The sequence below is a fragment of the Oryctolagus cuniculus genome, chromosome X (assembly GCF_964237555.1).
Source record: "Oryctolagus cuniculus chromosome X, mOryCun1.1, whole genome shotgun sequence".
Lineage (NCBI taxonomy): Eukaryota > Metazoa > Chordata > Mammalia > Lagomorpha > Leporidae > Oryctolagus > Oryctolagus cuniculus.
This window is the reverse complement of record NC_091453.1, coordinates 83,302,648-83,317,932: the sequence shown is the minus strand read 5'-3', so window position 1 is coordinate 83,317,932 and position 15,285 is coordinate 83,302,648. Positions and strand designations below refer to the sequence as shown.

The 15,285-nt window shown below is 39.0% G+C and overlaps 1 protein-coding gene across 2 annotated transcripts in view; it reads right to left on the bottom strand.

Annotated features, from left to right (window-relative positions):
* Positions 1-882: 882 nt before the first annotated feature.
* Positions 883-15,285, bottom strand: part of AMMECR1 (AMMECR nuclear protein 1) — a 131,221-nt gene continuing 116,818 nt past the window's right edge. For both annotated transcript variants that reach the window (XM_002720194.5, XM_002720195.5), the window contains 3 exons: positions 9,665-9,755; positions 8,177-8,273; positions 883-5,339 (listed from right to left, as the gene is read on the bottom strand). In XM_002720194.5, coding sequence (XP_002720240.1) covers positions 5,225-5,339; positions 8,177-8,273; positions 9,665-9,755 — 303 coding nt within the window. In that variant the 3' untranslated portion in view covers positions 883-5,224. The remainder of the gene's footprint in view (positions 5,340-8,176; positions 8,274-9,664; positions 9,756-15,285) is intronic.

Here is a 15,285-nt window from a genome sequence, read left to right as displayed (position 1 = left end):
CATGTGTCATAAAATTCCCACAGTACCAGGGTTTTGGAGCAATGTAACAGAAAATTGTCCTGCATACATTCAACTAGCAACAAAACCTGAAATGTGTATGAGGAAAGTGACACAGCAAATGATTTAGAAAGAGCCAGAGGTATTTCAATAATGTCCTTGGGAGCCTTTCCATAGACAAAGACACAAGGCAGCAGCTGACAGAGGTAGTAGATTCCTTTCTTGGTGCAGGCTCTCATCTGGCCCTTGAAAGTCAGTAGCACAGTTGCCCTACTCCAAACCCAGGCACGTTCCCGACGCTCATATTGAGGGTATCAATCTGGAACCAGAAAAGTAGCTGGGAAGTAATACGTTGAAGTGTGTGGAATGCCTAGTGTGTGTACTGAGTATGTACAAGCTCTGGGTCATTTTTAGATTTTGTCTTAGAATATGGCCAAGACTTGAGGGCAAAAGAAAGGGCTACCAGCTTTCTTACAGTTTCTCCGGAGAACACTGTTACTGTCCCCACAGGCTCACAGAGGGCAAACGCCAAATTACCACTAACTGACTAAAAGGTATCTGGAGTGGGCTAAAGCATAGCTAAGCTGCCACCAGAGTTCAATTCTTGTGCTTGCCTTGCATCCATGGCCAGGTTAGATTGTCCAAATAAATGCTAATCTATGTCACCAAGCCTGGATTCAGAGTGAGACACAAAGATGACATTGGTAGGCCATATGGTAGGGAGCAATTGCAGCCATGTGTGGTTTCCTAAGTGTTTGGAAATAAGTCACTATCAGTTCCTAACTATATTACTTTAGAGTCTTCAACGAGTAACCTTTTAGTAAGAAGTACCAATGAGACCAAGATCCTAGGATGAGGCAAGTTAAATAAATAAACAACAAATGATCAGTTTTAACATTTTATTGGGTAAATGATTTTAAAGGTAATAACAATAGTGTCAAAACTACTACAATATCTTTCCACAGCCATACCTTACAGACCCACATAAACCTTCTCATATTTTTTCTTTTTGCTCATTTTTAATATTTTAAAGCCATACATGTCATATAAAATGCCCATGTCCGATAGTTTCTTCAAACTATTAAGCAATTAAATGTGGAAGGAAGAAGGACCTAGTTATACTGGAAGGGGTTTCAGGTAATCTGTGATATCTTACTGTAATCAAAAACAGGTTACTAAGAAAGAAGGAAAAGAAGAGCTACTCCAGGTAGCTTTTTGCTCATTACAAGTCTCACTATTGCATCACCAAGAACTCACTATGCTGGTGACTGATTCAAAGTAACTTTAGGGAACATATAAAACACTAAAATAACTTAGAAACTAGATCCAAATATTTCAAAAGTAATCAACTTTGATATACAAAAGCAGTCAGAGGTGGTTACAAAAGTTTGTTTTCTCAGTGCGTCTATGTACCAGCGCGTTTACTGGGTCCAGAGCAAAATAAAAGGTTCATTTTCTTCTGAAACAGTAATAAAAAACAAGGAAAACATATCTTTGTATATAAAGGATCAATGCTGGTCTTAAGTATAATGTAATCAGAAACCCTTAAATTGAGAGGCACACAACGGGTTTCCACTTTTAAAAAATAAAAGGAAAGTCACCAGTTTATTTAAAATGGAAGAGGTGCTCACACCTCCCAAATAAACTTAATTCAATTTAACATCACTAGCAAAAATCACTTAGAAACTGTACAAAAATAAAAAAAGTTAACACATTTAATCCTGCAAGGTTTTTGTAAGGACTGGAAGGCAGGCTTTTGGAGCAGCATTTGGGCATGGCTGGGGGCTTCTTTGGTTTGATCTAACACACACAAGAGATGGAACCTATTCCAGATGACAGTTTCAAATTTCCTGCACGTTTGAAGACAAGAAAAGAGGCCAGTATACAAACTTCCGGTGTGCTGGGCCTTAGGACTGTATGCACTGGACTGAAAAATCTTAAAACTGCTTTAAGTTGGGCTGGGGTGGGGTGGGGGAAAGGCAAGCCTTACACTTCCTCCATCAATTTCACCAACCTCTCACCGTAGAGGAGACTGGAGAGGGTAGTAGCACATGCTTGTGCAGTCAGAAGGCCACTTGAGGGGTGGAGGGCGTGCGTATGGGGGCAGGGGAGGCGACTGTCCTTTTAGAATCTGGTACCTGGCTGACCTTGTTTATGAACAAGAAAACCCTTCCAGAAATGGAAGCCTTTTGCTACATACCAAAGTAAAAAACGTACTATTTTCCAAGAGGAAAAATACCTAGGTGCATTTGAAAACAGAAAACTTAAATGGAACTAATTAACATTTAAAAGGGGGCTATGTAAACTTTGTGCTACTCAAATGAAGTTCAAGTATTACTTCTGAGCTGTTTACAGATCACTGAACTTATACAATATTCTGGTGATAAGAGTGCAATTCACATTTGTGTTTCTGAACAAATAAACCACAACTGGCTAGAACACAACCTGTGCAATTAGAATCTTTGTCGGAGTTAAAGACACATGCTACATATTTCAACATGTTCAAAGTTAATTCAAACCACATATTTAACAGCTTTGTAATATACAACAAAGGTGAAAAGGTCTAGCATTTGTTTGAAGCACACCATTACAGTTTGTATAACACCCTTTACACTACAAAGGCTTTTAATCAACAGCTACTTAGAGACAAAAATGCACAGTGCATTAACTTGAATACAAAAGGAGACAAAACTATCTTTTTCCCCCAAGCCATGGTGGGAAATATTGCTGACCTCGTCCTTTGAAGCCTGCAGGATGGTTATTTCTTCAGTATAACATTATTACACTGGTAAGAAAATCTGTATAACATCTGCATATATCAAGGATTTATAAAAATCTGATATGATTTTAGAGTCCGCATGACCAGTCACGTGACCTGCTCAAGATTGATTAGCACCGTTAAATACATAAGCACACACATATGTATGTATGTATATGTAAGTATATGTATACACACACACATATGTGTGTGTAATAGATCTTTTCTCTAAAAACAAAACAAAACAAAAAACTTCTAACCATAAGCTCACCCAGGGTGGTGAGCCTGTTGAACTGATGAGATGATGGACATGATGGATTTCATAACAATGTTGGTCTATCTATTTTGTCTCTTTTCAGTTTGCTTTTTTTTACTTTTTTTTTTTTTTTTTTTTTTTTTTTTTGCAGCAGACAGTATCATTTAGCTTGTGCTCAGTTTCCCTATAAGGGCAAGAGAAAGTTTCCATCAGGTAGCCATTTGTTTTGTTTACTGAAAGACTAATCTGCTTCAAAATGCCCCCAAGTAGAAACAACAGGACTCAAAAAATCCCTTTCCAAAGCCCGATGTTAGCTAACTTATTCTGACTTATCTCTCAGCTCAATAGAACTGGCTACCTAGATTGTATTTCAGGCTAACAATTGGCTTCTTAGTTAAGGCAACTGAAAATAGTTATTTCAACAATGGATGCTGTGGATGAAGGAATACCAACAAACATCTAAGAACTCTCATCAAAAGCTACAGCAGTTTGCTCTGCCCCAGAGGCAAGCGGAAGGAATTTAGCCAATTATATCACAAACTAGAAAATAATTTTTGAATTCTAAACTAGCAGTCTGTCACTTGTCACAGCAACTAAATATATAAGCTGTATCAACTTGATATTCAGTGACATTTCTTGCAGTTTTATAGTATCCATTCTGGGGCATATTTTATCACTTGATATATTTGTTTCCTGTTTTAAAAAGTATGTATTTTCCCAAGTATATGTGTGTGTGTGTGTGTATATATATATATATATATATATATATATATATATTTACTACCAAACAATGAAAAATCGTCTTTCTCTAGAATTTTCTGTTATTTTTCCTGGGGAAATACGTACAGCCCTCCTATTGACATCTGTTAAGTTCTCTTCATATGCATCATGGGAAGACTAGCTCTGCAAATGAGCTGGGCTCTACCTATAGCATTTCTGAATACCAACTCTATTTTTACAGGTCTAATACATGTTAACAACATAGTAAACATGATTCAATCAAGAATCTGTAGTGCACAAAGAGATTCAAACTATTTTATAGTATCTCTAAAACTCTAGTATTATTATATAACCCCATGACAAACATATCTGAAATCACGGCATATATGAATTTATATTTCCTTAGATTATCTTTACCATATCCTTAGATGGCAGCTAAAATTGTATCTGGCCAATGATGATTTATTGAAACCTAAAGCTAACAAATTTAAATTAATATAAAATAGAAAAATGTCTCTTTTTGGTTATTTGCTCAAAATAATTTTTCCATCTTAAAAAAATACTTAAGAGTAAGGAATTTGTCTAATCTGTTGTTTCACATATAGCAACAATAAACTTTTTATAAGAATATTTCTCTAAATTGCCTTTTTCTTACCCCCTCTTAATTCCATTTAATTATATTCTTAAAGGCACTAAATTCTGTATCTGCTCTCTTCTAATATTTGCTGCTCTTCAAAATGGTTTCTGTGGCCTATTTGAAAGGTAACTTGTATTTTCTTAAAACTGTGTTTTAGTTTATAAATTGGTTCTATAAAGTGATGAGGCAATCTCTCCTTTCTATGATAACCAGCACAGTAGGGCATAAAGGATTTTTCACTCTCTGTGACAAGGCCTATCATGGGCCTCTGAATGCTCAAGATTAGAACTAAAGTTCATATGTTTTAACCATGGGAAAAACACATACTTACAGAGTGAAGAACCAAATACTACGCTCTCGTAGCAATGTGAATTTCAGACAAATTCATGAGTAATACACAAATACCTGAAAGTTGATACGAATGATAACCAAATTCTGCTATCAAAAAGTAACTATGTTACTGAGGAAGGCTTGACACAAACCTAAATAAAATCCTTAAACTTCACACTTTCTTCCATCCACAGTCAAAAGAAGGAAGGAAGGGGGGTGAGGACAGAAACCTGACTCAGAAAGAAAAGCAAAATTCTATATAATATTGTAAGGAAAGAAAAACCCAAAAGTTATATATGCTGCAAAAAAAGTCAATGATCTAAAATAATAAAACAGGATCTTCTTAAATGCCATTTCCTATCCGTTACCATGATGATCTTAATTGACTACGTCAAAGTTTCACCATGGCAACGGAAACTATCATCATAAAATGGTACAGTAAAAGAGATAGCTAGACCAAGAAGGTGTAGGGTCTCCTGGGAAGAGGTCTGCAGAGAGGCCCAGTGACTGGTTGTGCGGCTCAGTGTCAGGAATAATGGTTGTATGGTGGAAGGGGATGCCCAATGCCATTTTGGAAGTGATGATGCTGGCGATGAGCAAGGTATTCAGCATAGCTCAGGGTCATCTTTTCACTACGGTACCTGAAAGAAATTCAGGGAAGAGAAAACTTAACATCAAGAAGTAGGTGACATGCCTCAATCAAGGCGAGGAGGGACTTAGAGATAATTGTATAGATCAGGAAACAGAGGCTCAGAGGGCAGCAGTGGCTTGCCCAAATGCACATAGCTAGTACATAGCAAAGCTGGTATCAGAACTCAGGGGTCCAAACTCCACATCCATTCCTTTCTCCACTCCACTACTCCTTGTTTGAACTGTTCTAAAGAGTGCTGGGTATTTTCTAATTTTACTCTCCATGTCATGCTACTCCTTGATCAGTGCTCCTTTGGTATCTGTGTCCACTGTCTTGTGTAGAATGTTTTATCAGAAGGCTGCCCCTGATTCTGCTTGACCTTTTGATGATGATGCCTCTCACACTCCTTTTCCAAAGTTCCCTGGTCCCATGGGCTCTATACCTCCATGCATTCCTGCCTCTCAGATGACTCCTTATCTTTTTTTTTTTATTTGACAGGTAGAGTGGACAGTGAGAGAGAGAGACAGAGAGAAAGGTCTTCCTTCCGTTGGTTCACCCCCCAAATGGCCGCTATGGCTGGCACTGCGCCGATCTGAAGCCAGGAGCCAGGTGCTTCCTCCTGGTCTCCCATGTGGCTGCAGGGGCCCAAGCAGTTGGACCATCCTTCACTGCCCTCCAGGGCCACAGCAGAGAGCTGGACTGGAAGAGGAGCAACCGGGACTAGAACCTAGTGCCCATATGGGATGCCGGTGCTGCAGGTGGAGGATTAACCAAGTGAGCCACGGCACCGGCCCCCCCCTTTTTTGTCCTTATCTTTTTTAAAAAAGATATGTTTTTATTTATTTGAAAGGCAAAGAGAGATCTTTCATGTGTAGGTTCACTACCAAATGGCCACAATGATTGCCTGGGCCAGGCTGAAGCCAGGAGCCATGGAAATGTGGGTGCAGGGGGCCAAGCACTTGGGCCTTCTTCCACTGCTTTCCCAGGTACATTAGCAGGGAGCTGGATCAGAAGGGGAGCAGCCAGGACTTGAACCGGCGCCCATATGGGATGCCAGCACTGCAAGCTGGGGCTGTACTACATATACAGCACCATCCCTGACTCTTTATCTTTTTGACTGCTCCTCCTACCCATTACTGTTTGAATTTTCCTATGTTTCTCTCTTTAGTTCTTTTGAGCCTATACTCAGTCCCCCTCAGTGAACCCTACCTATCCTTTTCCTTACAGCTTCAACTATGGCCCCTTTATAGATGATACTTGAGGATCAACATATAATACATATCATATATATATCATATATATATATATATATCTTCAGTGACTTACTAGACCCTTCTATATAGAAATTCCAGGAAGATATCTATATATCTATATCTATATCTATATCTATCTATTCTATTTATCTATCTATCTATCTATCTATCTATCTATATCTTCAGTGACTTACTAGACCCTTCTATATAGAAATTCCAGGAAGCCCTTAAAATTCAGAACCAATACATTAAACTGAACTTTCTTCCTATGTTTCTCATGTTGGTTAAAGGGATGACCTTGGTCCCTTCTACCTAGATTAAAGTCTGACTTCCTTACTGCTAAATAATGACTAAATCCTTTCATTTCTTCCACAATGTTTTCATATCTGTCCCCACCTTTCTTACTACCCCACTGCCACAACTCTCATTAAAGGCCCTATTGTTCTTCTTTTGGTCTGCTACCACAGATTCTTAGATAACAGCAACATTTCCTAGCCCATTTCCCTCTTTCAAGTTCAACCTTACACCTCCAGAGTTCATGTGATTAAAATCATTCAATGGTTACCAACTGCGAAAGAGTCAGGGCCAAACTTCTTAGTCTGGAATGCAAGATCCTTCATGGTCTTGACCCAACCTATTTCCTGGGCCATATTCTCCTTTACTGACCACCATCTCTGTGTATGCTGAGAGACATGCCAAATCAGATCTGTTCGCATTTCTCAGGACTTGCTACATGCCTTGAGACTCACAAGGTCCTTCTTAAGGAGATCTCTGGCCTCCTTCACTCTCTACATGTCAAATATTTTATACATTCTTCAAGCCCAGCCTCAAACTGACTTCCTCTTTGAAACTTCCTACTACCCACCTACCCTGACCACCTCCTGGAATTCCTCTTTCTGTGTTTTATGATCTTACATCATCTATCATATTCGGTTTTATATTAATAATTATTTTTTCTACATGCCCATCTATTCTCTTTGAATATAACCTCAGAGAGAGCAGAGATGGGGGCATTTTCAAATTTGTAACTCCCCAGAGCTGAGAATAGTCCATTTTTAGACTTATCAGTACAGTTTCATGGAATTGAAATAAATGTAAACAACTCATTTTCCTTAAGTGTTTGATATTTTCCTTTTTAAATATGCATCCCTGTTAATCCATGCCAAAATTTATTTAGCATTTGGGCTCGACTCAATTGTGTTTTTCAGGAAGATTTCATGGTAGACTTCTATCACTGCCAAAATTGTTAAAGTTAAAATCAAATTTGAGGACTGTGATCAGAATCCTGTGGTCAAAAGCTAATCAGTAGCCAATGCAGGTACTTCCTCTATTAACAGTCTAAATTCTCAGAGAGCTTGCCTGTACAAAGCTAGAGTAATCACGCAGAGCTCAAGATGTGAAGGATGTGCTCATACATCATACAGGCTTTTTTGCCAAGCAGAGTAATATTGTATCCACCCTCAGTATGGCCCTTCCATTCCTCTGCACTATTTAAAAAAAGAGATAGTCAGAGAGACCAAAGACATCAAAGGGCTACAGATGCCCACAATGAAATGTAACGGTTTAGCCTTGCATTAGAGAATGCCTTCTGTACCTGGTCAGTTTTATGGTTTTCCTGAATTCATTAGTAATCGGAGCTTTGTATCCTCCTTTCCTCAGCAAGGAGTCTATGGTCTGAATATGGTCCCATCCTGTGGAGAGCCAACCAGATAACATACCAGTTAAGCACAAGTAACAAACACCTTTGGTTAAATACAAAACGACTTTGCAGAGGTCAGCTATCACTGTCACCAAATGCCATCAATTCCTTTGGTCCTAAAAACAATCACATAGAAGAGCTAAGATTTAACCTGCATAGAAACAGGTTCATCAGCACACATTTTAAATTCTAGCTCACCACACTAGCTGCTTTATCTCAACGACACATTCGAAGTCAAGGAGTCTAAGAGACTGCCAGAAACTGCTCAGTTATGTCTCTAACAAATCATAACCACTGTCCTCTCCTCTAACACTGACATATTTAAAAGGGAGGGAAAAGCCTGCATGTGACCATGGCAACTCAGTAGTTAGGATTCCCACACTACCTTGTGGTAACTGCTGTTCCTAATGACATCTTCTCTAATCAGTTGAATATATTTGCATGCAATACTCAAGGTTTTTTTTTATTATTATTGATCTGGTATAGATGGTATACATGCATACACTTGAGACCCCCTATTGCTTACATATGTTCCAAGACAGTGATACTGCAGGATTAAGGCAACCCAAATAAAATTTCATATTAACTCTCTTAAAGTCTAACATTCTCATATGGGAGCTTAATGACATTAAATTTTGCTGTTCTGTATCCCACATGTATATGAACATACATGGGTGAAAACAAATTATAAATGCTTTCTCTTGATAGGAAAAGCTGTACAAAGATGAGATGAGACATTCATTTCAACTAACATGAAACTAGAATTTAGTAGTGTCTAGACAGGACCAAATACTACAGACTGAAAAGCTATTTTGTTTTGCAATTTGTAAATGTCTGTACTGTATCTGTAAAATAGGGAAAAGCTTTGTTGATTAGGAAGCATAGACTAATCATATAAAACACTATTAATATTCACAATGCTCCCAATCTTAATGAGAAACCTGCAATCTTCATATTAGCACAACTGAACAATGGCAACTATCTAAGAATACAACATTTGCTATTGACAATAACAATGAACTATGTGGCTGACTATCAAGCAAAAGGCTTGTTTATACCATTCAGCTACAGCACAATGGAATCTGGGAAAATGGCATTTGAAATTAGTAGTAAATGTTACCTAAGATAAAACCCAACTTTATGAATCATTTCTTTTTTGAAAGTATGTGTTTATGCTATCCAATTTCATAGCAGATTCAACTTCTGTGTGAGTAGTACACTAACTTGATACAGACATTGCAGTGGCAGTGATGGAAAACTCATTTCTTATAATTTGACATTGATCAATTATAAGACATAACTGCAAGGTCAGATGTCACACTTCAATTTGTGTATTTGTCTAAATTCTTCACCAGAGCACATGAAATAAAGTACAACAATGACCTTGCTCCTTTGCAACCTCCGGTAGGTAGGTGGCGGTGCGTTTTGATCCTTTTTCATTGATGAATTCTATTCTAATGCCATGTACACCCACCTGAAAGAAATTGGCAGTTTTATTAGTACAGTCTTCTGCATAGAAACAGAAAGAAATAGTTATACTTTAACTTTCAAGAGAATGCAGTTCTTCCTTTCCCCTTGTTTTTAAAAGGGCCTATCAATTTTCTCTTTCCAATGGTTTCACCTTGGCATTGATGGTCATTATCATGGCCATGGAGAATGAACATATTGATTTGCATGTGCCCAACATGCACTGGGCTATGCTATTCCATTTGGAAGACTTGAACCACTCTGGGGCTGTGCATAGAACAGGGTAGTTCCTGCCCCCAGGCCAAATTATAGCTTATAACCATAAGGGACTAGACAAAGGGAACTGCCTTCAAAGAGATAGCAAATGACCATCTTGTTTTGCAAGGACACTCACCACTTCAGATTGAGTTCCAAAACATCCATTGCTGGCCCCCTCCCAGACTCTCTAATCCCTTTCAACCTTGAATTATATATATTCAAGAGAACATCGCCAGATAGGACTGGGAAAAAAAGTAATGGAAACAACCAGATCCCACATCACCATCCAGTATAGATAGTATTCCTAAAAAACATACTATGACTTCCAGTGGGCCAGTGGAAATGCCTCCGAGTCCATCTACATGGCTGCCCTCAAACAGTGTTGTTCAATTTAAGAAGATTAAAGACTTCAAATCACTTTGTAGCTGGGGATCTTTACAGTTTCTCTATATCCTAGCCTAGCAACTTTATGCAAAACAAGCTTTTGGTGATGTACTTAAAAAGGTATCTTCTAAGTAAGTCTGGGCAATTTCTACTTTTTTTTAAAATACTCTTTTCATCTCAATAGGATGCAGTCAAAAGGAATCTATCCTGCCCCCTCATATCTCACCCAGAATAGTGTATACAGCTAAAGATCATTAAATATTTTTAACTGTGTTGCAAACACTGATAATAATAATGAACTTTCAAAAGCACAATAATCCATGCCATTCTCCCAAGAACCTGCTTGCCTTGGATCAGTGATTCTTGAGTGGCGCACTGGGCTGGCCACGAACTGGAGGGCAGATGTAAGATCAGGTGAACATTATTACCCATGATGGAGGCTTCTTTTCAGAGAAGGTGAGTGACATCATAGACATTTATTCTATCTGTATGGATGTAAAGGTGTTTAAGAGGAAAAGGGGCTAATGAAAACCTCTTTTACTTCTTCTACCCTTAGCTTGAAATTTTCCAATTTTTCAAGGAATAAAAAGTGTTCTGGGAAATCCATTTGGCTCTTTCCCCAGGTCTTCACACATCCATCCATTAGAGCCTGTCAAATCTTCTGAGTGGTTTGTGTGGTTTTTTTTATTAAAGCATATCTCTATGGCTATTTCTTCTATCTATTTAATATCAGTATTCTTATGAATCTCCTTCTACTAAAAATGCAACCAGCACAGCTGTTTAATGATGAACACAATAAGGCTTCCCCATACCCTGTGGGAAATGACTGTGGACAGCTGGGAAGAAATATGAGTGCTTAGCTGTCAGGCATTTCCAGGATAAAGGACACCTCCTAATCTCCCCAGTGCCTGCCCAGCACTGAGACAATGACAAATTTGCAACATTTTCTGTATACTGACTTCCTGATCAGTGACTTTGAATTTTTTCCTTCAACATCAGATTCTTCAAAATTTGTTTTTTAAAATACACTGTATAAGTAATTTATGTCCCATCATTCGGTGAAGTGAATTTTGAATCTTCAACTCTATTAATCAAAAACCTGTCACGTTAGAATTGAAAAGAACTTTGGTGTTTATTAAGGTATCCAGTCAAAACTGTGTGAGATGAGAGTGTCAGATGAAATCAGTGATATTTAATAGGGATGGGTTGGGGAGGGGGATTGAAAAGTTTATCAGCATTTCAGAAGGTTTCATGTTTCAGCAAGTATAGTTTAGGGAAAGAATAGATCCCCAGATGATTTTTATTCTAATTGAACCAAATAACATCTAATAACCATTCTAGTTCTGAAAGAAAAATGTGGCCACATGTTGGGAAAAAAAAGCGATTTAGACAAATGGGGGTAATTTAGACATATAAGTCCTTTCTTCATAGTAGCACATTCTGTGTTCTCCAACAAAAATCGCAGAGATTTTTAAAGCCTTGTAATTTAACAATTAAAGAGGTTAGGACTAATTGTATGGTATGTGAATATCTCAATAAAGCTGTTTATATGAGGTTAGACCAAAATCAAAGAACATGTTGGTTACAATAAAAATTACTCACGAACAAAATTGCTTCATTTACTTTTGTACTTTGAGAAGGTCCTACCATCAAATCTGATAAGAAAAAAAAACTTATTTTGACTTAGAACCATATTTATGACTTGTAATTCTTTCCTGGGTTCCTATGATTCTGAACAATTAAAAGGCCTTGTAAATTGAACTGTAAGTACAGAGATTTTAAAGTGAATCTTTTGTGAGAAATAAGTTTTTTCATAGGTCAAAAAACCTCCTCCACTAAGCTATAAAGCCCAAATGAGGGTGACTCATTTTTTTTTCGGCTGGCAGAATCAGGAGAATGGTAATATGCTCTTAACAGAATCAAAGCATAATAGCTTTTTGTCACCTGTTGGGCAACAGCATTTTCTTACTCCTAGAATCACAGATGCCACCCAATAGTCATACCACATAATCAAAACAGGAGACGGGGAAATGGCACGCTGTGGAGAATGACCCATTCTGGTCAACCTGTGGGAACCACTGGCTTTTTACTTTATTTTTTTTTTAAGATTTTTTTTTATTTGACAGGTAGAGTTATAGAGAGAGAGAGAGAGAGAGAGAGAGACAGAAAGGTCTTCCCTCCGTTGGTTTACTCCCCAAATGGCCGCCACGGCCGGGACTGTACCAATCTAAAGCCAGGTGCCTCCTCCTGGTCTCCCATGCAGGTGCAGGGGCCCAAGCACCCGGGCCATCCTCCACTCAGCAGAGAGCTGGACTGGAAGAGGAGCAACCGGGACTAGAACTCGGCACCCATATGGGATGCCGGCGCTGCAGGTGCAGGATTAACCAAGTGAGCCACGGTGCCGGCCCCCACTGGCTTTTTAAGTTAAGTCATTTCCATGGAGATGAGCATGAAAACAAAGTCCATGCTGTTTCAGGGAGGCACTGGTCACAGCTACAACTCCAAAATGGAACCCTCATGCATAAAAACTGAGTCCTCCTGCACACAGATTGAAGAATCCCTCAGCTCATGGGCCAAAGGCAATCATAACAGATTAGCTAACTAAGGAGCTGGGACTCCCTTAAGCAGACCTGCTTTAAAACTCTATCTTCATAACTTTCTATCTCTGAAATTGGATAAGGAGACAGCAGCTGAGAAAACTATATCACCAGATGTATTTCTCAGTAATCTTACCACTGTCCAAAGTGCAGCCAGGTGGGCAATTACTGCAGACTTACAAATCTAGCCTTATGGAGTCTGCAGGTAATTTTCAAAATTATTAGAAGGTCTGAGAAAAAGATGCTTTCAAGGTCCATCAGCTGTGATAATATTCTTTTAATCAAGACTGTACTTTTGCTAAGCAAAGCTATAAATCAACTGGAATGGTAGTAAATTAAATGTAGGACTTATAGATAAGAGGATATGGAATTAAACCAAGCTCTAGCTGTGTGTGCTGAGAGAACATTAAGACCAGTTCAACAGATTCCTATTTCATGCTAAAAAGAAGGCCATATTTATTCTAAACCATTCCATAAAAAGTGATTTTTATTAATGCTATTACACAATATTTTGCTTCTAACATTGTTCAGAATGATTAAATATCAAGATTAATGTTAAGACCTGAAAATATATCTTGATTACTCTCGAGTTGATTATCCAGTTTGGGGATTATGGGTCCCCAACTCCACCTGGCTTTAGCCCCATCCTCTTTTCTCTCCTGTCCATTTCTCTATTTGTTCACTCCTCTTTCAGAGAGCATGTGGGCACAGAGAAAAGAAATACATGCAAATTAATCAATTTTGTTACACAGTAAAAGGTTTGCTAGGAGAAGAGATTATAAATAATGGCTAAAATGAAGCTTCGAGACCATCGGCAGATTTCATTTATCCTTGTTATCTGGTCCCTTGTTAGAAATGTGGCTTTATTTAAAACTATTATCCTCTAATGCAGGGACCTGCAACACAAGAGCATTAAAAAAAGTGACCTCTCCTACCCCATTATAATATATGGTCCCTATCACGTTCCTCAAAATTGCAAAGTCAAAGCTTAATATACTCTAGTCTGTCTATAAGGCAAGTGTTAGTCCTGTATTCCACTTGCAGCACTGTCAAAGGGGTCTCACTTTTACTTGTAATCCTAATCAGCAAGATCACAATCTAAATATGCTGAAACATGAAAAAGGGTCATTTGGCTAAAAGCCTACATGAATATAATATGTTCTTTGGCTATGATCAAGCAGGTTCTATGCAAACCTTGGACCATTTCAGGCTACAATTACCTCCCTAGTCCTGATCCTCAAAGTACATCCTGGCCAACAGAATCAATCTACTTCTTTTTTTTTTATTTTTTTTATTTTTTTTATTTATTTTTTTTATTTTTTGACAGGCAGAGTGGACAGTGAGAGAGAGAGACAGAGAGAAAGGTCTTCCTTTGCCGTTGGTTCACCCTCCAATGGCCGCCGCGGCCGGCGCGCTGCGGCCGGCGCACCGCGCTGATCCGATGGCAGGAGCCAGGAGCCAGGTGCTTTTCCTGTCTCCCATGGGGTGCAGGGCCCAAGCACCTGGGCCATCCTCCACTGCACTCCCTGGCCACAGCAGAGAGCTGGCCTGGAAGAGGGGCAACCAGGACAGAATCCGGCGCCCCGACCGGGACTAGAACCCGGTGTGCCAGCGCCGCTAGGTGGAGGATTAGCCTAGTGAGCCGCGGCGCCGGCCAATCTACTTCTTCAGGTGGCGTCATATCTTAGCAAATGTCATGTTTAGTCCTGCTCTTCATCCATTTTTCGCAACCAAATGCTGGGTTTCCCCATAACCATATGACCACAGCTCACTCTACTCATTTTCAGAGAGTTCATCTCCAATAACATAAAAAAAAAATCAGAAAGTCAAAGAATTGAGACTTCATTGACATGTATTTTGGGATAAAATCATCTGGCAAAATATACTTTGCAATTAACAAAGCGACCAGTTACTGGCCATTCACATGAGACTGACCTGCTGGGCTCAATATGCCAGTGCTATTGAACTGAATGAAAGGAGCTTGTTCCTAATGAGAGGGGCTCAGGATGTTTGGCACAACTGCTAACCTTTTTGAGGCTGGCATCGCAGAAGACATGCATGATCTCACAAAACAGCCCTGAGTACCACACACAGAAATAAATACTGCACTGGCAGCCCATGGGTTTGACCCAGAGTCTGGAATTTCACATATTCTTTGGGGGAAGAAAAACTTATGTGTTGTTTTTCCTAAAGCACAAAACCTACAGTGCAGCATATTCTACTCTTGCACCCAGCACACCACAATACCTTCTGCCCCACCTTAGCTCAGCCTTTTGCCAACACTATTACTTTTCCCAG